This window comes from Thunnus maccoyii, chromosome 4 (genome assembly GCF_910596095.1).
Source record: "Thunnus maccoyii chromosome 4, fThuMac1.1, whole genome shotgun sequence".
Lineage (NCBI taxonomy): Eukaryota > Metazoa > Chordata > Actinopteri > Scombriformes > Scombridae > Thunnus > Thunnus maccoyii.
In genome coordinates, this window is record NC_056536.1 from 12,791,317 (window position 1) to 12,814,441 (window position 23,125).

The 23,125-nt window shown below is 37.6% G+C and overlaps 1 protein-coding gene and 1 pseudogene across 1 annotated transcript; both read right to left on the reverse strand.

Moving 5' to 3' along the window:
* Positions 1 to 1,741: 1,741 nt before the first annotated feature.
* Positions 1,742 to 5,350, reverse strand: LOC121895383 (annotated as a pseudogene).
* Positions 5,351 to 10,953: 5,603 nt separating this feature from the next.
* LOC121895379 (taste receptor type 1 member 1-like) lies at positions 10,954 to 15,253 on the reverse strand. The gene is made up of 6 exons (XM_042408460.1): positions 15,072 to 15,253; positions 14,519 to 14,825; positions 13,688 to 14,413; positions 13,031 to 13,237; positions 12,654 to 12,774; positions 10,954 to 11,882 (listed from the first exon to the last, which is right to left on the reverse strand). Exons 1-6 carry the CDS (start codon positions 15,251 to 15,253, stop codon positions 10,954 to 10,956), a joined length of 2,472 nt encoding a protein of 823 aa, XP_042264394.1.
* Between the last annotated feature and the right edge of the window lie 7,872 nt (positions 15,254 to 23,125).

Consider the following 23,125-nt stretch of genomic DNA (forward strand, 5'->3'; position numbering starts at 1 on the left):
GCATGGAGGGATGTCAAACTGTAAATTTATTGACAATTACTTTGTTAAAATGGGCTTAATAATTGGTGGCTGCTCAGACTGGTTGGTCCACCACTTTGGTACAGACTGAAATATCTCAACAACTATTGGAGATATCGCCATGGGATTTTTGTATAGACATATATGGCCCCCCAGAGTATGAATCCTACTGACTTGATGATGCACTTTGGTGACTTTACCTATAGCGCCACCAGCATACATTGACATATTTTACTTTAATGGAATGTCTTGACAAATATGGGATGGATTTCCATTAAATTTGGTACAAATATTCATGGTGCCCAGAGGATGAATCCTAATATTAAACTTTAGCGATTTTTCTTCTAGTGAAACCAACAGGTCAAAGTTTTCATTTATCTAGTTAAATATCTCAACATCTGCAAAATTTATTGGCACAAAGTTTCTACACATATTCATGGTTATCTGAGGAGGTATTCTACTTCGGAGCGGAGAGTCTCTGTCTTTTCATCTTGCACCACCATGAGGTTCACATATATTGTTTTGAGTACAATGTCTCAGAAATTATTGAATGGATTACCATGAAATTTAGTTTAGACATTTATGGTCGCATCAAGGCGAATTTTAATCACTTTGGTGATCCTGTCCAAATTTTCATTTTTTTTTGTATGGCTAAATTTCTTGCTAAATTAATGAAAGTCCCATCAGCCTCGGTTTTACTTTGTGTGTAGTGCTAATTACCAAATGTTAGCATGCTAACAGGCTAAACTAAGATGGTAACCATGGCAAACATTATACCTGCTTAGCATCACCATGTCAGCATTGTTATTGTGAGGATGTTAGCATGCTGATGTTAGCATTCAGCACAAAGCACCTCTGAAATTGGTGGTGATAAAACTGTCTTTATCTGTCTGGGAAAAAATATGTTAAAACACAAAAGTTGGCAAATTTACCAGGAATGAGATCCACCATGGAGAGTTGGGCTACATTCAGAGTTTCAGTGGTCTTAAAAGTACCGACCACTTCTATCACTTTTGACACAGTGGACAGATTCTTGTTAAGGTCACCACAAGGTTGGATCAAGCTGTTGACTGAGATGCCCCAAATTGACATAGAAGAAATGCCATTTGTCTTGTTTAGTTTGTTTCTGATTAGGACTAGGAGATGCTAACCATCCCTGAAACAGCAGTATGAGTGCCTCTTGTTGAAATTGCTGTATATTATTTTAGCTAATATCAAGATTTTGCTTATCAGTACATCCCTCAGTAAAACAACCAATAAACTATAACAATATGATTATCTTACAATAATAATAAATTGTCATCAATGCATTTAAAGTTCTCAAAAGCCCTGAACCACATCCAGTCCTCTGTCAGTAGAGACACATATTTACTCAAGGCTGCTACTGGCTAATTGTTTTGGTATAACTTTGAATGAGACCTTGAAAGTACTGCTGTGTGTTTCTGTGGGGTTGGAAAATGATGATGTAACATTTTGGGAGGAAATACCACAACAGAAAGGAGTAGAGACTGGACAGTACTGCCAGAGCATTAAGAGTTTGGATGTACTTTCCACGGTAAATCATACATTCAGTGGCAAACATGGTCCAGGTGAGGATCAGCAGGAGCAGGCAGAAGGTTATCGCTTTGGCCTCATTGTAATTTTTTGGGAGGTCTTTTCCCATGTAGGAGAAAATAAAGCAAAGGGAGGACAGAAATACAAGTAAAATCACAGGACCAGAGAATACTTTGAGATTGATGTCACAGCCAAGTATGATTTTGTCTGGATACCAATTCATTTCATTGCTTGGCTTGGGGTGTCCATAAGAATGGCCAACAAGAAGTATGAGTGCCTGAGTAACAAATGCCACTGTGATGACCAGCCATTGTCCATGATATTTCATCCACCAGCTGTAGAGCTTGGGGAACTTGGCAGCTATTTTGAAAATGCAAACAATTTGAAAAGAGCGCACTACAAAACATGCAAGACAGACAGCATAGAACAATGAAAATGGTAGGAACCTTAAGATACAAAAGGGAATAGTTGGCTTACCAAAGTAAAAGAATACACTAAAACTACACAGACTGAGGGAACCTAAAATTAAGAAGCACATTGGTCCCCCAGCAGATCTGACAACAGGTGTGTTGTAGTTGATGGCAAAGAGAACAGATGTGGCTAGTGCGAGGCCCACCAAGGTGCAGGCCCCAATCATGATCAGTATAGCCCCGCTGTCTGTGAATGGGATGTACTCCACCAACCGCAGACTGCATGATGTACTTCCTTCTGTGGACCACTCTGTCTCCTTACAGTCGATGCACTTGTAGGGATCCTCTGTTTTACAATAAGAAAGACAGATTGTCAATAGATAAAAGACAAACTTCTGAAAAATTCTTAGTGAGTAAAGAGAGATCAGACAGCTGTGGAATCAGGTTTAGAATTTTAATCTGTGATACTGTATGTTCTTCTAAAATTAACTTGTATGTCAAACTTGCTTTAGTTATTTATAGGTATATAGACTAGAGGTAATTGTAACAACCTTCCATGTGTTATAATTTACCTGTGTTGTTGATATAAGTTCCATTCGGACAGATTTCACAAGTGAAGCAGCATTTGTGGATTCCATCTTGCCTTTTTGCATATCCTACAGGACATTCTGGGGAACATAGTGAAGATGGCACCTGTACAAAACAATTATTTAGCAGCAAATCAAATGTCAAATCAGATTTTGTAAAAGGTAACCGACACTGAATATTACAATATCTCTGCAAAATTACATAATAAAAACTGATGTTCCTCAAATTGTGGTTTGCCCCAGTCACAGCTATTACTAATCAAATCAACTTTGTCATCCACATACACATCTCTGCAGAAGCAGGAAAAATCAAGACAAATCCTATTTAAATCAACATATAAATTCTTTCAAAAAAACAACTTACTTCTCCCTTTGTGAACCACTGGATTTTGGTGTTGTTGATGAAGAAATTGAACGATGGGGGAAATTTATAAAAGCCGATCTCCTCTGCATCACCACTGTTGTTCCAGTAAAGTATAGAATAGAATCCGAATGTGGGGTCACCGTTCTCATCAAACTGAATACTCTTGTTTAAAAGAGTAAAGTTTGACTTCTTCAGCTCTGCTAGAACCTGATGTGAAAACACAAATTTCAGATGATCGTTAAGTTTTTGGGTTCACAAGATTGAACATCAGACATATTGATTAAATACGACTTAAAAATATTCTTGATCTGCAGTGTGATGCTCCCCTTTTGTGCTCTCATCCCATTTCTCTTTTTACTGTATAAGAAAGTGGTTTATTAGATTGTAAACTGAATACTGAGGGCAGAAATCAGACGAAACTTTTGCTGTCTGTACTGGTAGCTCCCAATAAATTAAATTTAATTGAGCTTTGTTTCAACCTCACAAAGATTTACTGTGACTGAGACATCTCTCAAGGCTTGACAACGCCTGACATGACATGATCTCTTTCAGACTTATTCACTGCTCTATTGAAATTATCCTATTGGAAGCCAGTATGTGGATTTGTTGTCTGATTTCTAATGTTTGGAAGGTAAAAAACAGTCTTGATTGTATTCCAAGGATACTATACAGGCTTTGTTTACATCTGTGTTATATGACAACAAAACAGATCAGTGTTTTTACTCATGATTGGTTACTTTCAAATGTCTATAAGCTAAACTTGTCAGAAACAGAAATGGCCAACAGTCAGACAGTTAGAATTAATTAGATAAATTCTCTAATCGTTGGCATAATCTACTTACCATGTGTGGGTAGACTGTAATATTGTCATTACATCTTCCAGCTCCACATTGCAAGACATTGTGTAAGGCATGAGCGATGGCATATACAGCAGAATATATAGAAAAAGAGAAAGATGGGTCTGCAGCAATGACTTTTTCTGGACTCAGGTCACTGCAGTTACAAATCTGATTACAAAACATCTGTTGTTCTGCATTTTCACATTGAGTCTGGCTTTTAGAGGAAAAGATAAAATCCCTGAAACCAGGCATTGCTATTAATGGCTCAGCAACCCCGAGTATAGTTCCAATGTTTTTGATTCCTTTCTCCTTTGGGAGCCTCTTGTTTAAGGACCACGTGTCATCTGCTATCCACACCTTGTTTGTGACATTCAGTTGTATTGCTGACTCAATGAGAGCTTCAGCAGTCCATTCTGGAGCAAAAACAATTATGACATGTACCTCCTGTGCCTCTATCCGTTTGAAAATTAGGGAGTAATTTGTATAATCATTGAGGCCTTGGGTGTATGCCAGGCAGATCTCGGTGTCCTTTATCGTCTTTATGAACAATTTCAAGGCATCATTGCCATAATCATTATCACTGTTAAGGAAAGCAACCCAGCGCCACTTGAAGTGTTGCACAATTTTAACAATTACTTCTATGGTGTCTTTATTGGGACGTGCTGTTCGTAGGAAAGAGGGAAACTTTTGTTTTATTGAAAAAATAGAACTAGCAGCTCCATAACTGACCTGTTAAAAGAGTAACAGAGAAAATGTCATAATTTTCAGTGACAATAAATTCTCAAACATCAATGCCATTTTAATGAAAACAAAATAATATAAAATGTTTTTTTTACCATGGGAATGAGATCCACCATAAAGAGTGGAGCTACAGTCAGGGATTGAGTGCTGGTATAAGGACCAACCACTGCTATCACTTTGGACACTGTAGACAGATTCTTGTGTGTGTCACCCCAAGGTTTGATCAAGTCATTGACTGAAATGAGGTTAAAAATACCAGGGAAATTTTGTGTATCTGAGCAGTGGTCAAATATCTTATAGCCGAGAGATACATTTGGCAGGAGGCTGGTAGAGTTATTGATTTCCTCCACAGTGAATCTCATCAACTGAAACCTCCGGTAACTTGACAGAATTAAGGGTTTACTGTGGACAGAGGAACAACAATGACAGTGTAAGAATTTGGTTAATTGTTTTATCAGTTCTACCACAGTGCTTTAACTAGTAGTGATAACTGAACCTTCATAAACTATCAGTTTTCAGACCCATACACAGATACGTATATAAAAGGGGATTTCATGGGACAAGGAGTGAGGTCCATAATGTGGATCTGATGTCCTTCAACAACTTTGGTAATGTAGCAGTTAGCAAGATTTATTTTAAGACTCACCTGGAGCAGTCGATGGCTTCTGGTCTGTAATGATAAACAAGGCCACTGGCATGATGAACATCAAAAAGTCCACCTATCAAATAATCTCCTTCCAGCTGGAACTCTGAGGCTGGGACAGTGCATTGAGTCAAGGCATGAAGAAGAGATTCCAGTAGACACAGAGAAGCTAGAAAATGTTTCATTGTTGTAGTTACCATTTCCCTTTCTGATGTGAAATCTAATAGGATTGGCTTCTGCCTTTATGTCATGAGACACTGGTGATGTTTAAGCCTCAGTGATCATTTCCATGCACTTGGGTTTGCATGAGGCATCATAAATCCTTACCTATAAATGGTTGGAGGAGAATTCACAAATCAGTATGCAAAATCATCTAAACTGCTGCTGCACATACCACCTGTGATGTATATACATGTAAAATTAATACAATTAAAATAAAAAAATCAAGATAGAACAGAAATGAGAACTAAGTACAGGTTTTGCCAATAGGGATAAATTATTCAACTGTAGGTGAGTGAAAATAGATAGATTTTTAGTAATGCCTCAGTGGTGTTTGCCTCTCCATGATAAATTATTCTACAGTAGTGGAGCTCAGTGTGTACTGTGAGTGTAAGTGGGGAAATGTAGGGACTTAGAAGTTATGCCAGATGGTGCTAGCCCATTAGGAGTTTTGTAGCTAATAAGGAGCAGCTTGTAGTCTGACTTCAGTAAAATGGGGAGCCAGTGAAGTAAGGACAAAATTGGTGTTACGTGCTGAAATCTTTTCTTTCCTGTAAGAGTTCTGGAAACTGCATTTTGGAATAGTTAGAGTTTTTTTGTGCTGCAGCCAAGAAGGCCTGAGGACAGTGCATTACAGTAATCAAGTCTGAAAGTGATAAATTCATGAATAAGAATTCTGCAAACGAAGAACACAGGAAATGTGGTGGGGATGGAAGAAAGCTACTTTTGTGAAATCATTGATGTGTTTTTGAAATGAGTGTTGAGTTGAAAGTGACACTCAGATTTTTGGCTTATTCATATCTTTGACATATTTGGTGGTTTGTTTGTTTTTTTTCTTTTTTGGCTCAACAAACAAGATTTCAATTATGTCTTTATTTAGGTGTAGGAAGATCTAACAGTGATAAACAGCATTCAAGCTTGGGGAGATGATCAGGATCTTCTAGCAGGTTAGGAATATAAATATAAGTGTCATCTGCATATAAGTTGAAATTAACATGCAATTCACAGAGGATGTTGCTAAGTGGGAGCATGCATAATGAGAAGAGCAGTGGTGCTAGTACAGAGCCTTGGGGAACCCCACAGGAGAGAATGTGACAACTGGAAAAGGAGTTGTTGTAATTGATAGTATGAATCCTACCCAGAAAGTATGGGCGGAACAATTGGAGTGCTATGCCAGTGATGCCAATATTACTCTCTAGACAGTGCCGTAGTATAGTATGGTCGAAAGTTTCAAATGCGCCAGTCAGATTGAGCAGAACAAGAATTGAAGAGAGGCCAAGATCTGATGACTGCCATAGTGAGAGCAGTCATAGTAGAGTGGCATTTTGGCACTGGGATCAATCAGCGGCATTGAGCTCAAAATCCTGTCACATACGTGGCTAATGGCAAGCAGAAAAAAAACAAATTTTACAATGTACAGTGTGTATCAGTTCACTTCTAATCACTTTTGAGTGAATTCAGTAACTATGGTGCTGAATTTGGTTTACAACTGCAATGTTATGTAATATTAATGGTAATATGATGAGTATGGGATTAAAAAGGTAAAAGGCAGTGCTGAGTCTCACTGACTACTGAACAATTGCAGACCAATTCTAGGCAGATAATAGACAAAGGCAATATTTCCAGACTAATTTGATCCATGCAAGGAAGGCAAATTTCAAAGCACTTTACATAATGCATCAAAAACACCAAAAAAGAAAAACATAAAAACATTAAAATGCACATAAAAAATAGAAACCTTTTAAAGGAAATTAAATGCAACTAATCCAACTCTCACAACCATGAAATCGTAACTCTTATTTTCCATGTTATGTTCTCATGTTACTGTTCAATTTGCAAGAAGAGGAAAAAATTCTCTAACCGTTGCCACTCTCCTCTAGCTGTGACTGATACTATACATTTCAAATGAGGGGAGGGGAAAGGGTGTGCAAACAATTTTATTTTATCCAGTTATATGGAAATCACGAGTTAATTATCCCATATCTCATCAATCTTCATCATTTAATGAGAAGACTATTGTAACAACTTCCAGACACTAGTTCTAATTTTGTCCTCATTGCTGTGTCCAGTGCATGTGGATGTGAATGCTTAAAGGTTTTAACCAATAATATGTTTCAAAAGTCTAATGAAAAGTTTTTATATTGAATGAAAGTTTGAAGTAACATGAGATTGTAAGATTGCATGGGGTCACAAGCAAATACACACAAATTCATTCATTCATTCAACCAGGTGTCTCTGGTTTATGCTGAAATGCTACATCCTCTTACAAATGAGCTCTGCATGGCTTAACATTTAGCCACACAGGTCATTTGAAAGGAGATCATTTGCAATCACTCTGCAGATGACAGGGATAGATGGCCGGGCCATGAGCTGGATGCTCAGCAGAGTTTTGAATCCAGGCAGCCTCTTGGCAAAAGGGCGGAACTCCTCGTTCTGCTTGGCAGGAAGGGATCGGCTTTCATCTGCATTTTTTGGTACGAAGCAGTCATTAATGTTTGCACTTAACTTCCAAAAGATCACTTAGTAATCAATAGTGTGGCCAATACTGTGACCAGTACTTTATTTTTCTTGGATGTTATGATGCAGACCGTCTATGGTAGAATGCAAATAAATGTGGCCCTGATGCTCATCTTGCAAATAATTAGTAGCATCTCATGATCATCATTGTATATTTTGATTGAAATATCCCCTAAACCTTATATTCCTTGCCTGTGTCACATTAAAACAAACTTTTGTTTGTATAATGTGATAAATTTCTCTGTTGATAACAAGAATCTTTCATATGTTGTTAAAATAAGAAACAGACGAAGAGATGAAAAATTAACAATGACTAGTTTATGTGGTTTAATTAAGTTTTATTTCATGCTTGGGATGTGAAGTTTTTGTAGCCACAGACATACAAAACAAGGCCATTGCAATAATACATAAAAACTTTCTCCACGTCTACATCAATAATGTTATATCTCTGATTGGTCATGTTAGGTCTATTTGATAGTTGAGCCTACAGTGTCACTGACAGGATCTTTTTTTTGTCAAACCGTATTGTATTATAACCAGAAAGGTTAATTTTCTAAAATAATGAGAAGATTTCATGATATAACAAGATGTAACATTTTATTATAACAAGAAAATGTTCTTGTTGAAACAGAATAATTTTATATTTAGTAATGGCATGACACATAACTTGTTGGGACATGAAAAGATCTTGTTAAGATGAAAAAACGTTTTACGTTTTAACAAGAAACTGAGCAAAAGCAAAAGCCCTGATAGTCTGCACCCTAATTTTAATCTCAATTCAAAAAGGAATAGTTACACAAGTGTATATATAAGGTGTGCCTGGGGACAGCGTCACAGTAAAGTGGTGCCTTCATTAGGTAAGATCAATGTTACGACTATGGCATTTAATTAGTCTCAAAATCAGACCACATTAGACAGATGAGAAAACTTTTCTATTTTTATTTATAAGTGAAAAAGAGGAGTTCTACGTGGCCATAACCAATGAAATGGAGAGATGTGGAATCGTGCTGTGCAAAAACTGCAAGATCTAGTCACAATATTAGTAAACTGCCGTTTTTTGTTTTTTCACAAATAGAATAAAGTTTTTACTGTGTTTTAATGAGTCTCCAGAGTCTCCTTGGTGTTCTATTGCAGATTTGACAAGTCTATGTGGTTTTTTATTGGTTTTGATTGGTTTTGGATGCACAAAAAAAGCAGTGAAATCGCCCTTTTTTCTGTTTTCATAAGCAAAATGAAGGTTTTCACAAATGTTAAAGTGGGCTTGAACATCTTTAAGGCTTCTGCTATGATGTCTAACACTTTTTCATAAGTGTATGTGGTGATAAAACAGAGAATTAGCCACTAAATATCATTATTTATGTTTCCCTTTGTTCTCTCAGGCAACTGCTGCCTGTGTTCGACTGTGTCAGTGATCAAAGCAAACAGTCAATCAAAAGTCATGGTCAGTATTCAAAGTGACAAATCAAAGGAGCGGTCTGTCTATTCCATCCCCGCCTCCAAAGTCTCAAAAGTCAACTTGATGAACGAGCGAGTGTTGAGCAGTTGCAGCCACGTAGGGAGGGTTGAGCTCGCGCTCGTCACAGCCTTGTGCTCGCAGGATGCTTTTCTACTCGCGAATAGGTTCTGTGCACTTGCAGAGCAGAAATGCTCCCTTGTGAGGATGGTTTTCCGCTCACGGATAGTGTTTTGTGCACTCATATCACGTGCACAAACCTGATTTTTATGTGCACAGGTTTTGAGACTAATTAAATGCCATGTATGGCAACCTCAAAAAAAAAGTTACACAAAGAGGAAAAAGACAAAAACACACAAATTCCACATTGTTTTTATTGAATCACGTCTATTATTATATAATTGTGGCACATGTAGACTAGACATCTAAATTAGTACAAAAAAATGAACTTATCTTATGAAATGAAATTATCTTTGAATGATCTGAGGTGGGTATTTAACCTAATAAGATTAAAGTGTTTTAAAGTGTTGGATTTAGTTATTCAAGTGCAAAGGTAAAACTTGTCACAACAGTTCTTTCTGATGTGTAGCCTACAGTTCTGACCTGGTAGTATTCATGAAGTGATGAGTAGTATTGTTTTTTCACATATATAGTGTGGATGAAATACTTGTATAACAAGGCCAGAAAGGTCTTGCATGGAGGGACGTCAAACTGTAAATTTATTGACAATTACCTTGTTAAAATGGGCTCACTAATTGGTGGCTGCTCAGATTGGTCGATCCACCACTTTGGTACAGACTGAGATCTTTTCATCTTTTTGTGTATGACCGAATTGCTTGCTAAAGTAATGACATTCCCATCAGCCTCAGTTTTACTTTGTGTGTAGAGCTAATTACCAAATGTTAGCATGCTAACAGGCTAAACCAAGATGGTAACCATGGCAAACATTATACCTGCTTAGCATCAGCATGTCAGCATTGTTATTGTGAGGATGTTAGCATGCTAATGTTAGCATTTAGCACAAAGCACCTCTGAAACTGGTGATGATAAAACTGTCCTTATCTTTGTCCATTTGGGAAAAATATGTTAAAACACAATAGTTGGCAAATTTACCAGGAATGAGATCCACCATGGAGAGTTGGGCTACATTCAGAGTTTCAGTGGTCTTAAAAGTACCGACCACTTCTATCACTTTTGACACTGTGGACAGATTCTTGTTAAGGTCGCCACAAGGTTGGATGAAGCTGTTGACTGAGATGCCCCAAATTGACATAGAAGAAATGCCATTTGTCTTGTTTAGTTTGTTTCTGATTAGGACTAGGAGATGCTAACCATCCCTGAAAAAGCAGTATGAGTGCCTCTTGTTGAAATTGCTGTATATTATTTTAGCTAATATCAAGATTTTGCTTATCAGTACATCCCTCAGTAAAACAACCAATTAACCAATCAAAAATATCTATAACACTATGATTATCTTACAATAAGACAAAGATTTAAACTATACTATACTCTAAAAAGCTTAATTATTATCATTTTATTGAAAGTTTTCAGAAGCCCTGAAGTACATCAGCTCCTCTGTCAGTAGAGAAACATATTTACTGAAGGCTGCTACTGGCTAATTGTTTTGGTATAACTTTGAATAAGACCTTGAAAGTACTGCTGTGTGTTTCTGTGGGGTTGGAAAATGATGATGTAACATTTTGGGAGGAAATACCACAACAGAAAGGAGTAGAGACTGGAAAGTACTGCCAGAGCGTTAAGAATTTGGATGTACTTTCCACGGTAAATCATACATTCAGTGGCAAACATGGTCCAGGTGAGGATCAGCAGGAGCAGGCAGAAGGTTATTGCTTTGGCCTCATTGTAATTTTTTGGGAGGTCTTTTCCCATGTAGGAGAAAATAAAGCAAAGGGAGGACAGAAATACAAGTAAAATCACAGGACCAGAAGATACTTTGAGATCAATTTCACAGCCAAGTATGATTTTGTCTGGATACCAATTCGTTTCATTGCTTGGCTTGGGGTGTCCATAAGAATAGCCAATAAGAAGTATGAGTGCCTGAGTAACAAATGCCACTGTGATGACCAGCCATTGTCCATGATATTTCATCCACCAGCTGTAGAGCTTGGGGAACTTGGCAGCTATTTTGAAAATGCAAACAATTTGAAAAGAGCGCACTACAAAACATGCAAGACAGACAGCATAGAACAATGAAAATGGTAGGAACCTTAAGATACAAAAGGGAATGGTTGGCTTACCAAAGTAAAAGAATACACTAAAACTACACAGACTAAGGGAACCTAAAATTAAGAAGCACATTGGTCCCCCAGCAGATCTGACAACAGGTGTGTTGTAGTTGATGGCAAAGAGAACAGATGTGGCTAGTGTGAGGCCCACCAAGGTGCAGGCCCCAATCATGGTCAGTATAGCCCCACTGTCTGTGAACGGGATGTACTCCACCAACCGCAGACTGCATGATATACTTCCTTCTGTGGACCACTCTGTCTCCTTACAGTCGATGCACTTGTAGGGATCCTCTGTTTTACAATAAGAAAGACAGATTGTCAATAGAAAAAAGACAAACTTCTAGTGAGTACAGAGAGATCAGACAGCGTAACTTTTGAATTTTAATCTGTGATACTCTATGTTCTTCTAAAATTAGCTTTCATTTCAAAATTTCTTTGGTTGTTCACAGCAGGGGTTCTCAACTGGTCTTACCCTGGGACCCACATTTTCCCAGGGTCATTAAGTCACAACCCACTTTTACAGAATTCAAACCAAGCAAATTTATTTTTCAAAAATATCCTTCGAAAACACACATATGTCATCTTTTAAAAATAAATACATGTATTTATATGTACAAAGTGCATTTCAGAGATAGTTAGATAGATGGTTTCATACTCTCAGTTGCAAGCACTTCACTATATATCACACACTGGGATTTCTGTCCCTTTTTATCCTCAATGTACGAAAATCCACATTTTAAATACTCTGGGTCATATTTGCACTTCGCCATCTTGCCTGTGAACATCAACACAAACTTAAAGTGAACGTCAATCAAATGATGGTTACCATGGCTACGGCACGAGACTGCTGCACCTCTCTGACGCATGCCTGTCAAAATATTTTTTTTTCAAAATAAAAGACCAGTCCAATATCAGATGTGCATTAAATATTATTTATTTATTTTTGACCAGCTGTCCACAACCCACTTAGAACGGGTCCGCGACGCACTTGTTGAGAATCACTGGTTTACAGTAATATACACTAGAGGTAATTGTAACAACCTTCCATGTGTTATAATTTACCTGTGTTGTTGATATAAGTTCCATTCGGACAGATTTCACAAGTGAAGCAGCATTTGTGGATTCCATCTGGCCTTTTTGCATATCCTACAGGACATTCTGGGGAACATAGTGAAGATGGCACCTGTACAAAGCAATTATTTAGCAGCAAATCAAATGTCAAATCAGATTTTGTAAAAGGTAACCGACACTGAATACTACAATATCTCTGCAAAATTACATAATAAAAACTGATGTTCCTCAAATTGTGGTTTGCCCCAGTCACAGCTATTACTAATCAAATCAACTTTGTCATCCACATGCACATCTCTGCAGAAGCGGGGAAAACCAAGAAAAAGCATATTTAAATCAAGATATAAACTCTTTAAAAAACAACTTACTTCTCCCTTTGTGTACCATTGAATTTTGGTGGTGTTGATGAAGAAATTGAATGATGGGGGAAATTTATAAAAGCCGATCTCCTCTGCATCACCACTGTTGTTCCAGTAAATTATAGCATAGAATCCGAATGTGGGGTCACCGTTCTCATCAAACTGAATACTCTGGTTTAAAAGAGTAAAGTTTGACCTCTTCAGCTCGGCTAGAACCTGATGTGGGAAGACAAATTTCAGATGATCGTTACGTTTTTGGGTTCACAAGATCGAACATCAGGGATATTGATTAAATACGATTTTAAAAATATTCTTGATCTGCAGTGTGATGGTCTTCTTTTGTGCTCTCATCTAGTTTCTCTTTTTTACTGTTTTAGGAAGTGGTTTATTAGATTGTAAACTGAATACTGAAGGCAGAAATCAGACAACTTTTGTGCACAGTACTGGTAGCTCCCAATAAATTAAATTTAATTGAGCGTTGTTTCAGCCTCAGAGATTAATGTGACTGAGACATTTCTCAAGGCTTGACCACGCCTGACATGACATGATCTCTTTCAGACTCATTCACTGCTCTATTGAAATGATTGTCAGAAACATAAATGGCCAACAGTCAGACAGTTAGAATTAATTAGATAAATTCTCTAATCGTTGGTATAATCTACTTACCATGTGTGGGTAGACTGTAATATTGTCATTGCATCTTCCAGCTCCACATTGCAAGACATTGTGTAAGGCATGAGCGATGGCATATACGGCAGAATAAACAGGAAGAGAGAAAGATGGGTCTGCATCAATGACCTTTTCTAGACTCAGGTCACTGCAGTTACAAATCTGATTACAAAACATCTGTTGTTTTGCATTTTCACATTGAGTCTGGCTTTTAGAGGAAAAGATAAAATCCCTGAAACCAGGTATTGTCACTTCTGGCTGAGACACCCCGAGTACAGTTCCAATGTTTTCGATTCCTTTCTCCTTTGGGAGCCTCTTGTTTGAGGACCATGCATCATCTGCTATCCACACTTTGTTTGTGACATTCAGTTGTATTGCTGACTCAATGAGAGCTTCAGCAGTCCATTCTGGAGCAAAAACAATTATGACATGTACCTCCTGTGCCTCTATCTGTTTGAAAATTAGGGAGTAATTTGTATAATCATTGAGGCCTTGGGTGTATGCCAGGCAGATCTCGGTGTCCTTTATCATCTTTATGAACAATTTCAAAGCATCATTGCCATAATCATTATCACTGTTAAGGAAAGCAACCCAGCGCCACTTGAAGTGTTGCACAATTTTAACAATTACTTCTACATTGTCTTTATTGGGATGCACTGTTCGTAGGAAAGAGGGAAACTTTTGTTTTCTTGAAAAAACAGAGCTAGTAGCTCCATAACTGACCTGTTAAAAGAGTAACAGAGAAAATGTCATAATTTTCAGTGACAATAAATTCTCAAATGTCAATGCTGTTTTAATTCAAACAACATAATATAAAACTGTTTTTACCATAGGAATGAGATCCACCATGAAGAGTGGGGCTACAGAAAGGGATTGAGTGCTTGTAATGGGACCGACCACTGCTATCACTTTGGACACTGTAGACAGATTCTTGTGTGTGTCACCCCAAGGTTTGATCAAGTCATTGACTGAAATGAGGTTAAAAATACCAGGGAAATTTTGTGTATCTGAGCAGTGGTCAAATATCTTATAGCCGAGAGATACATTTGGCAGGAGGCTGGTAGAGTTATTGATTTCCTCCACAGTGAATCTCATCAACTGAAACCTCCGGTAACTTGACAGAATTAAGGGTTTACTGTGGACAGAGGAACGACAATGACAGTGTAAGAATTTGGTTAATTGTTTTATCAGTTCTACCACAGTGCTTTAACTAGTAGTTTATGAAGGCTCAGTTAACACTATCAGTTTTCAGACCCATACACAGATACGGATATTTAAAAGGGGACTGCATGGGACAAGGAGTGAGGTCCATAATGTGGACCTGATGTCCTTCAACAACTTTGGTAATGTAGCAGTTAACAAGATTTATTATAAGACTCACCTGGAGCAGTCGATGGCTTCTGGTCTGTAATGATATACAAGGCCACTGGCATGATGAACATCAAAAAGTCCACCTATCAAATAATCTCCTTCCAGCTGGAACTCTGAGGCTGGGACAGTGCATTGAGTCAAGGCATGAAGAAGAGATTCCAGTAGACACAGAGAAGCTAGAAAATATTTCATTGTTGTAGTTACCATTTCCCTTTCTGATGTGAAATCTAATAGGATTGGCTTCTGCCTTTATGTCATGAGACACTGGTGATGTTTAAGCCTCAGTGATGATTTCCATGCACTTGGGTATGCTTGAGGTGTCATAAATCCTTACCTATAAATGGTTGGAGGAGAATTCACAAATCAGTATGCAAAAGCATCTAAACTGCTGCTGCACAAACTGCCTGTGATGTGTATATATATATATACAAAGGTGTTAACAACATGCACAAGTAAGTTTAATGTCTCTATCATGGATTCATCTGGTAATGTTAGAAATTAAACATAATGAGACGTTCCTTCTTTCAGCCAAAATTCCAAATGCACTAATGTTTTTAATTCAGAATGTGTGACAGAAATTAAAATGAGAAATAACAGACATTCATGGGAGACACTTTCCCTGTGTTAGACGTTTGGGCCTTCTAGTTTACCTTCATCTACAGCAGCCCTGGCTTTAAACAAGTAAGACTAATAATGCCCAGAAATGGTTTTAGAGAGATTTAAGGAGAAGTTATACTTGAAATGGAAGGTTAAAGGTAATGACAGCATAGTAATTGCTAGTACTTCTGAATGTGGCCTGTTTTGATGGTGCACATTAATTAATTTCATTTTGCAGTTATATCACTCTTGTGCTTTGCATTGTCTTTTTCTTGTATTTCACTGAAATTTGAGGGGTTTGTTGAGTGTGAAAATTAAGTCATTGATGAACTGCACTGAAGAAGATTTGAGGAGGAAATAAAAGTTTATTGGCATCTTGGGCCCAGATCAGTTTTTTTTGTTTGTTTCTCTTTTGTTTTTTTTGTTTTTTTGCCCTTTTGAATGTCGTGTGCAGTGTTGCCAACCAGTGGTGTATGTGACTGAGTTGATGTTGCTGCTAATGGGCCTGAGTTGGGCCTCTATGTATGTAGGGGAATCCATAGGTTTATCATGATTATGTAAGTAGTAAGTAAGTTTATTTAAAGTGTAAATTCATGTAAGTCCTGGTACACTTTACAAGAGGGTGGTACACATTACAGATAAATAGATTGTAACACATGAAAACACAGTATAATAAAAATTAATACAATTAAAATAAAAAATTCAAGATAAAACAGAAATGAGTACTAAGTACAGGTTTTGCCAACAGGGATAAATTATTCAACTGTAGGTAAGTGAAAATAGATAGATTTTTCGTAATGTCTCAGTGGTGTTTGCCTTTCTAATCGAGCATGGTAAATTATTCCACAGTAGTGGAGCTTGATGTGTACTGTGAGTCTAGGCGGGTGAATGTCAGGATGTTCTGCCAGATGGTGCTAGCCCATGGATAGTTTTGTAGCTAATAAGGAGCAATTTGTAGTCTGACCTGAGTGAAATGGGGAGCCAGTGAAGTGAGGAAGGAATTAGTGTTATGTGTTCAGATTTTTAGTTCCTTTAAGAGTTTTTTGTACTGCAGCGACAAAGACCTGAGAACAGTGTATTACAATAATCAAGTCTGGAGATGATAAATACATAAATGAGAATTTCTGCATCAGACTTTGCTAGAAATGGATGAACTTGTGAAATGTGGAGGAGATAGAACAAAGCTATTTTTGTGATGTCACTGATGTGTTTTTCAAATGAGTTTTGAGTCAAAAGTGACACCCAGATTTTTGGCTGATTGATATCTTTGACATATTTGGTTGGTTGTTTTTTTTTTCTTTCTTTTTTGGCTTCAGAATCAAGATTTTGATTTTGTCTCTAGATGTTGAAAGATCTAACAGCGATAAATAGTTCAAGCATGGGGAGATGATCAGGATCTACTTATGAGAATATAAATATAAGTGTCATCTGCATATAAATTGAAATTAACATGCAATTCACAGAGTATGTTGCCAACTGGGAGCATGTATAATGAGAAGAGCAGTGGTCCTGGTGCAGAGTCTTGGGGAACCCCCCAGGAGAGACTATAATGATTGGAAAAGTAGTTGTTGTAATTGTACAGTATGTATCCTACCTAGCAAGTATGTTGCTGATATTACTCTCTCGAGCAGAGTAAGAATTGAAAAGAGGCCAAGTTTTGATGACTACCTTAGTGAGAGCAGTCACAGTACAGTGGAGTAAACATTTTGGTACTGGGATTAATGAGTGGCTTTCAGCTCATAATCTTGTCACGTGCGTTGCTAATAGAATTTTTTTTTTTTACAATCTACAGCATATATCAGTTCACTTTTAATCACTTCAAGTGAATTCGGCAAGTATGGTGCTGCATTTGGTTTACAACTGCAGTGTTACATAATATTAAGGGTATTGTTTAAAAAAAATTTTGAAATGGGAATACAGAACAGGAAGGTGGTTCCAGAACCAGGGGCCCCTCCCACTTCACAACTCTAATCCAGTCCGTTGTAAATGATGTCACTGCTTTCCTTTCCTGGATGGTCAAGTTAGAAAAGAGAAACAATATATTTAGCAAAAGTTGGCAAATTTAGTTCCCTTGGGAGTAAGATGTAATTACATTTTTACATGTAATTTGTTCCTGATGACTCAGCCCAAATGGGTTAAAAAGGCAAAAGGAAGTGCTGATTCTGACTACTGAACAATTGCAGACCAATTCTAGGAAGACAATAGAGAAAGGCAATATTATAAATAATAACAATATTATATGTTATAAAAGAAAAATAGCATAAAAACATTGAAATGCACCTCAGAATAATTGAAATCTTTTAAAGGAAATGAAATACAACTCATCGAACTCTCTTTACCATGAAATCGTAACTCTTAGTTTCCATGTTATATTCTCATGTTACTGTTCAATTTGCAAGAAGAGGAAAACATTTCTCTAATCCTTGTCACTCTCCTCTAGCTGTGACTGATACTGTACATTTCAAATGAGCAGGAGGGGAAGGGGTGTACAAACAATTTTATTTTATCCAGTTATATGGAAATCTTGAGTTGACTGTCTCATATCAAAATTGTCTTTCCATGACAGTGGGATGAGTGAAAAACATCTTCTGATGCCGCTGGAGGCAACATCATTGATGTCCCTGGGATCATCGGGGGTTCCGGGTCTTTCAACATCATACTCCCTCCCCCAGACTACCCAGCAGAGGCTGATGAGACCCCTGCTTGTGTCCAGCTGGAAACAACTAGCTACTTTACACCCAGAGTAATTCTCTCTTCAGTGACACCCATGTAGAGGCTCTTTCTGCTGTATTGGTGGTCTTGTGAACGACTGTTCTCTTCTTTTTCCCTACAATGCCAAATGTGCTGAGGGCTCTGGCCAGTGAACGGGTGGCAAATGCTCAACATCCGACCCTTCATCCATGTTTTCCTCCCATGGTACCGTCAGCTCCAATAGGATGACATGCTTGGTGGAGTCTGACCATAGAACCACATCAGGATGTAGGGTGGTGGTGGTAATGTGCTGGGGGAAGTTTAGCTGCATGTTGGTAACTCTGTTTTTCCCCATGTGTGGAAGTTAGCTGGGCTGGGTAGTACGTCATACACTGCCTGGATGAGGAACTTTACTCTGTGGAGTTCAGACTTCCACAAGTCTGCCCAGGTCACTTTCCTTTCAAGAGCAGTGCCCCGTTTTGTCCATGCTCCTTGCTTCTTCATACCAACTGCTCTGCATTCCTTACATCCTCCATGGCTGCCCTCACTCCTTACTGTACCAGGTGCCGGTTTTCCTGACTGCTGGTGTTCATGTGAGGAGCAGGGAATGATCCCATTCCGGCTCTACCACGCGTGACTACACCTACCAGTCTGCTGTGGCGGAATCGTGCTTCGGTCTGCTGGACCTCTTCTGCTGCTCGCCATTTCCTGCCCGTTCTCACCTTAATTCCTGCTTTGACCGCCTTTTGGTCCTTCGATTCTTGGTATTCCAATACTTCTCTGCTCCTCAATACCTTGAATTCCTCTTCCAAGGATTTGAATGGAAGCTGGAGTTTGTTGCTGTTGCCATAGAGCCCAAGTCTTTCTCACCTTTCTCACCTTTCTTTCTAAAGCCTCTACTGTTGAGACAGGCTCTTCATACACCAGGAGAGGCCAAAAGATTCTTTTAATTATCTCAAAAACAACATAAGATCATTTTCTTAAGAAAACAAAAATTTATTTCAAGGTTGTGCTCATTGCCGTGTCCAGTGCACAGAGGATGTGGTGGTGCACTTGGTGGGCCGGTGGCTGGACACTTCATCCAGGGCGCATCTGAAAACAAAGCTTTGGGAGAAGAGGACACAGAATTATGCATAAACATGTGAAAGTCAGGCAAACTGTCAATGATAGAACATTGTCGTCTTCATGGTTATTGTGCAAACAATTAGCAGCATGTTTTTGATAAATCATTTCTATAATTGCTGTTAAGATGTAAGATTCAACCATGTGTCTCTGGTTTATGCTAAAATGCTACATCCTCTTACAAATGAGCTCTGCATGGCTTAACCTTTAGCCACACAGGTCATTGAAAGGAGATCATTTGCAATCACCCTGCGGATGACAGGGATGGATGGCCGGGCCATGAGCTGGATGCTCACCAGAGTTTTGAATCCAGTCAACCTCTTGGTGAAAGGGCGGAACTCCTCGTTCTGCTTGGCAGGAAGGGATCGGCTCTCATCTGCAGGAGAGATACACACTGTTGTTGTGGTTAATTAAAAGTATAAGTAAAAAGATTTATTGAAGCCACATGAGGTGTGTAAGTTTTTTGGTACTAAGCAGTCATTGATGTTTACACTTTACTTCCAAAAAATCAATAGTGTGGCCGATACTGTGACCAGTACTTTATTTTCTTGGATGTTATGATGCAGTTTGACTGTTTATGGTAAGATGCAAATAAATGTGGCCCTGATGCTCATCTTGCAAATAATTAGAAGCATCTCATGACCATCATTGTATATTTTGGTTTAAATATCCCATAACCCTTATATTCCTTTATCACATTAAAAGAATTTGTGTTGTTATAACATGATAAATTGCTGTTGATAAGAAGAATCTTTTATGTTGTTAAAACAAGAAAAAGATCAAGAGATGAAAAATTAACAATGACTAGCTTATGTGGTTTAATTCAGTTTTATTTATAGACATACAAAACAATACAAAATAAGGCCTTTGCAATGATACATGTTTACATCAATAATTTTATATTATTGATTGGTCAAGTTAGGCCTATTTGATAGTCTAGCCATCAGAGTCACTGACCGGATCTTTTTTTCATTAAACCAACTTATTGTGTTATAACGAGAGAGGTTACTTTTTAAAAGATTTCATGATATAACAAGATGTAACATTTTGTTATAACAAGAAAATGTTCTTGTTAAAATAGAATAATTTTGGTATCTAGTAATACCATGACAAATAACTTGTTGGAGTGTGAAAAGATCTTGTTAAAATGAAAAAAAACTTTTTACATTTTAACAAGAAACTAAGCAAAATTGTTTTATGTCATGGTGGCAGCAATACACTGCCATACAAAAGCCCTGATATCCTGCACCCTAATTTTAATCTCAATACAAAAAGGAACAGTTACACAAGTATATTTAAGGTGTGCCTGGGGACAGCATCACAGTAAAGTGATGCCCTCACTTGGTAAGATCAATAATACGACTATGGCATTCAATTAAAACCAGACCACATTAGACAAATTAGAAAATGTACTCTATAAAGATACTGTGTGATGGTATTTCAAAAGGTAAAAATAACTTTTCTACTTTTATTGTTAAGTGAAAAAGAGGAGCTCTACATGGCCATAACCAATGAAATGGAGAGACGTGGAATCGTGCTGTGAATTTCTAGCCAGAAGATCAGTGAAATTTTGTTTTATCACAAATAGAATTAAGGTTTCACAAATCTTAAACTGTGTTTTAATGAGTCTCTAGAGTCTCCTTGGTAATCTATTCCAGATTTGACAAGTCTATGTGGTTTTTGATCTAGACATGGTCCAATGTGGTCTGGATGGAGAAAAAAGAAACAGTGAAATCGCCCTTTCTTCTGTTTTCATAAGCTAAAAAAAAAAAGTTTCACAAATCTGAAAGTGGGTTTAAACAACGTTAAGGATTTTGCTACAATGTCTAACAATTTTTGTGTAAAGTGTAAATGGTGAAAAAACAGAGAATCAGCCACTAAATATCATTATTTATGTTTCCCATTGTTCTCTCAGACAACTGCTGCCTGTGTTCGATTGTGCCAGTGATCAAATCAAACAGCCTATCAAAAGTCATGGTCAGTATTCAAAGTGACCAATCATAGGAGCGGTGTGTCTATTCTATTCCTGCCTCCAAAGTCTAAAAAGTCAATTTGACAAGCGAGTGGGTGTTGAGCAGTGCCAATCGTGTAGGGAGGTGTGCACTCACATCACATGCCTGCACCTGGTTTTTATGTGCAAAGGTTGTGAGACTAATTACATGTCATATACAGCAACCTCAAAAAATTGTTACGCAAAGAAGAAAAAGAGGAAAACACCCAAATTCCATATTATGTTTTTATTGAATCACATCTATTGTTATATAATTGCTGCACATGCACATGTAGACTAGATATCTAAATTAGTACAGGGTTTAAAAGAATTAACTTGGATTATCTTTGAATGATCTGAGGCAGGTATTTAACCTAATAAGATTTTGATGTGTATGTTTAAACTGTAGTGTAGATTGAATTTATCAGTAGTGTAAATTTTAATCTTTGTGTCACCAACACTGTCTTTGATTTAGTTATTCAAGTACAAAGGTAAAACTTATCACAACAGTTCTTTCTGATGTGTAGTCTACAGTTCTGACCTGGTAGTATTCATGAAGTGATGAGTAGTATTGTTTTTTCACATATATAGTGTGGATGAAATACTTGTATAACAAGGCCAGAAAGGTCTTGCATGGAGGGATGCCAAACTGTAAATTTATTGACAATTACCTTGTTAAAATGGACTAAATAATTGGTGGCTGCTCAGATTGGTCGGTCCACCACTTTGGTACAGACTGAAATATCTCAACAACTATTGGAGAGATCGCCATGGGACTTTTTTTACGGACATTCATGGCCCCCAAAGGATGAATCCTACTGACTTGGTGATTCACTTTGGTGATTTTCCTCTAGCGTCACCAGCAGATTGACATTTTTGGCTTTCAGAGAAATGATTGGACAACAATTGGATTGGTTTCCATTAAATTTGGTACAAATATTCATGGTGCACAGAGGATGAATCCTAATATTAAACTTTAGCGATTTTTCTTCTAATGAAACCAACAGGTCAAAGTTTTCATTTATCTAGTTAAATATCTAAACATCTGCAAAATGTAGTGGCACAAAGTTTCTACAGATATTCATGGTTACCTGAGGAAGTATTCTACTTCAGAGTGGAGTGTCTTTTCATCTAACGCCACCATGAGATTCACATTTGTTGTTTTGAGTACAATGTCTCAACAACTATTGTATGGATTACCATGAAAGTTAGTTTAGACATTTATAGTCACATCAAGGTGAATTTTAATCACTTTGGTGATCCTGTCTAAATTCTCTTTTGGTGTATGATTCCCATCATTCCCACACATTCCCATTAGCTTCAGTTTTACTTTGTGTATAGTGCTAATTACCAAATGTTAGCATGATAACAGGTTAAACTAAGATGGTAACCATGTCAAACATTATACCTGCCTAACATCACCATGTCAGCATTGTCATTGTGAGGATGTCAGCATGCTAATGTTAGCATTTCACACAAAGCACCACTGTAACTGGTGGTGATAAAACTGTCTTTGTCTGGGAAAAAATATGTTCAAACACAATAGTTGGCAAATTTACCAGGAATGAGATCCACCATGAAGAGTTGGGCTACATTCAGAGTTTCAGTGGTCTTAAAAGTACCAACCACTGGTATTACTTTGGACACCGTGGACAGATTCTTGT

What these genes read in the sequence shown, in the direction of transcription:
- LOC121895379 (XM_042408460.1), bottom strand. Translation starts at nt 15,253, where the DNA reads ATGAAATATTTTCTAGCTTCTCTGTGTCTACTGGAATCTCTTCTTCAT. An exon ending in GAAGCCATCGACTGCTCCAG is followed by an intron (nt 14,826 to 15,071) that starts GTGAGTCTTATA and finishes CTCTGTCCACAG; the next exon opens with TAAACCCTTAATTCTGTCAA. An exon ending in AATGGTACACAAAGGGAGAA is followed by an intron (nt 12,775 to 13,030) that starts GTAAGTTGTTTT and finishes TGCTTTGTACAG; the next exon opens with GTGCCATCTTCACTATGTTC.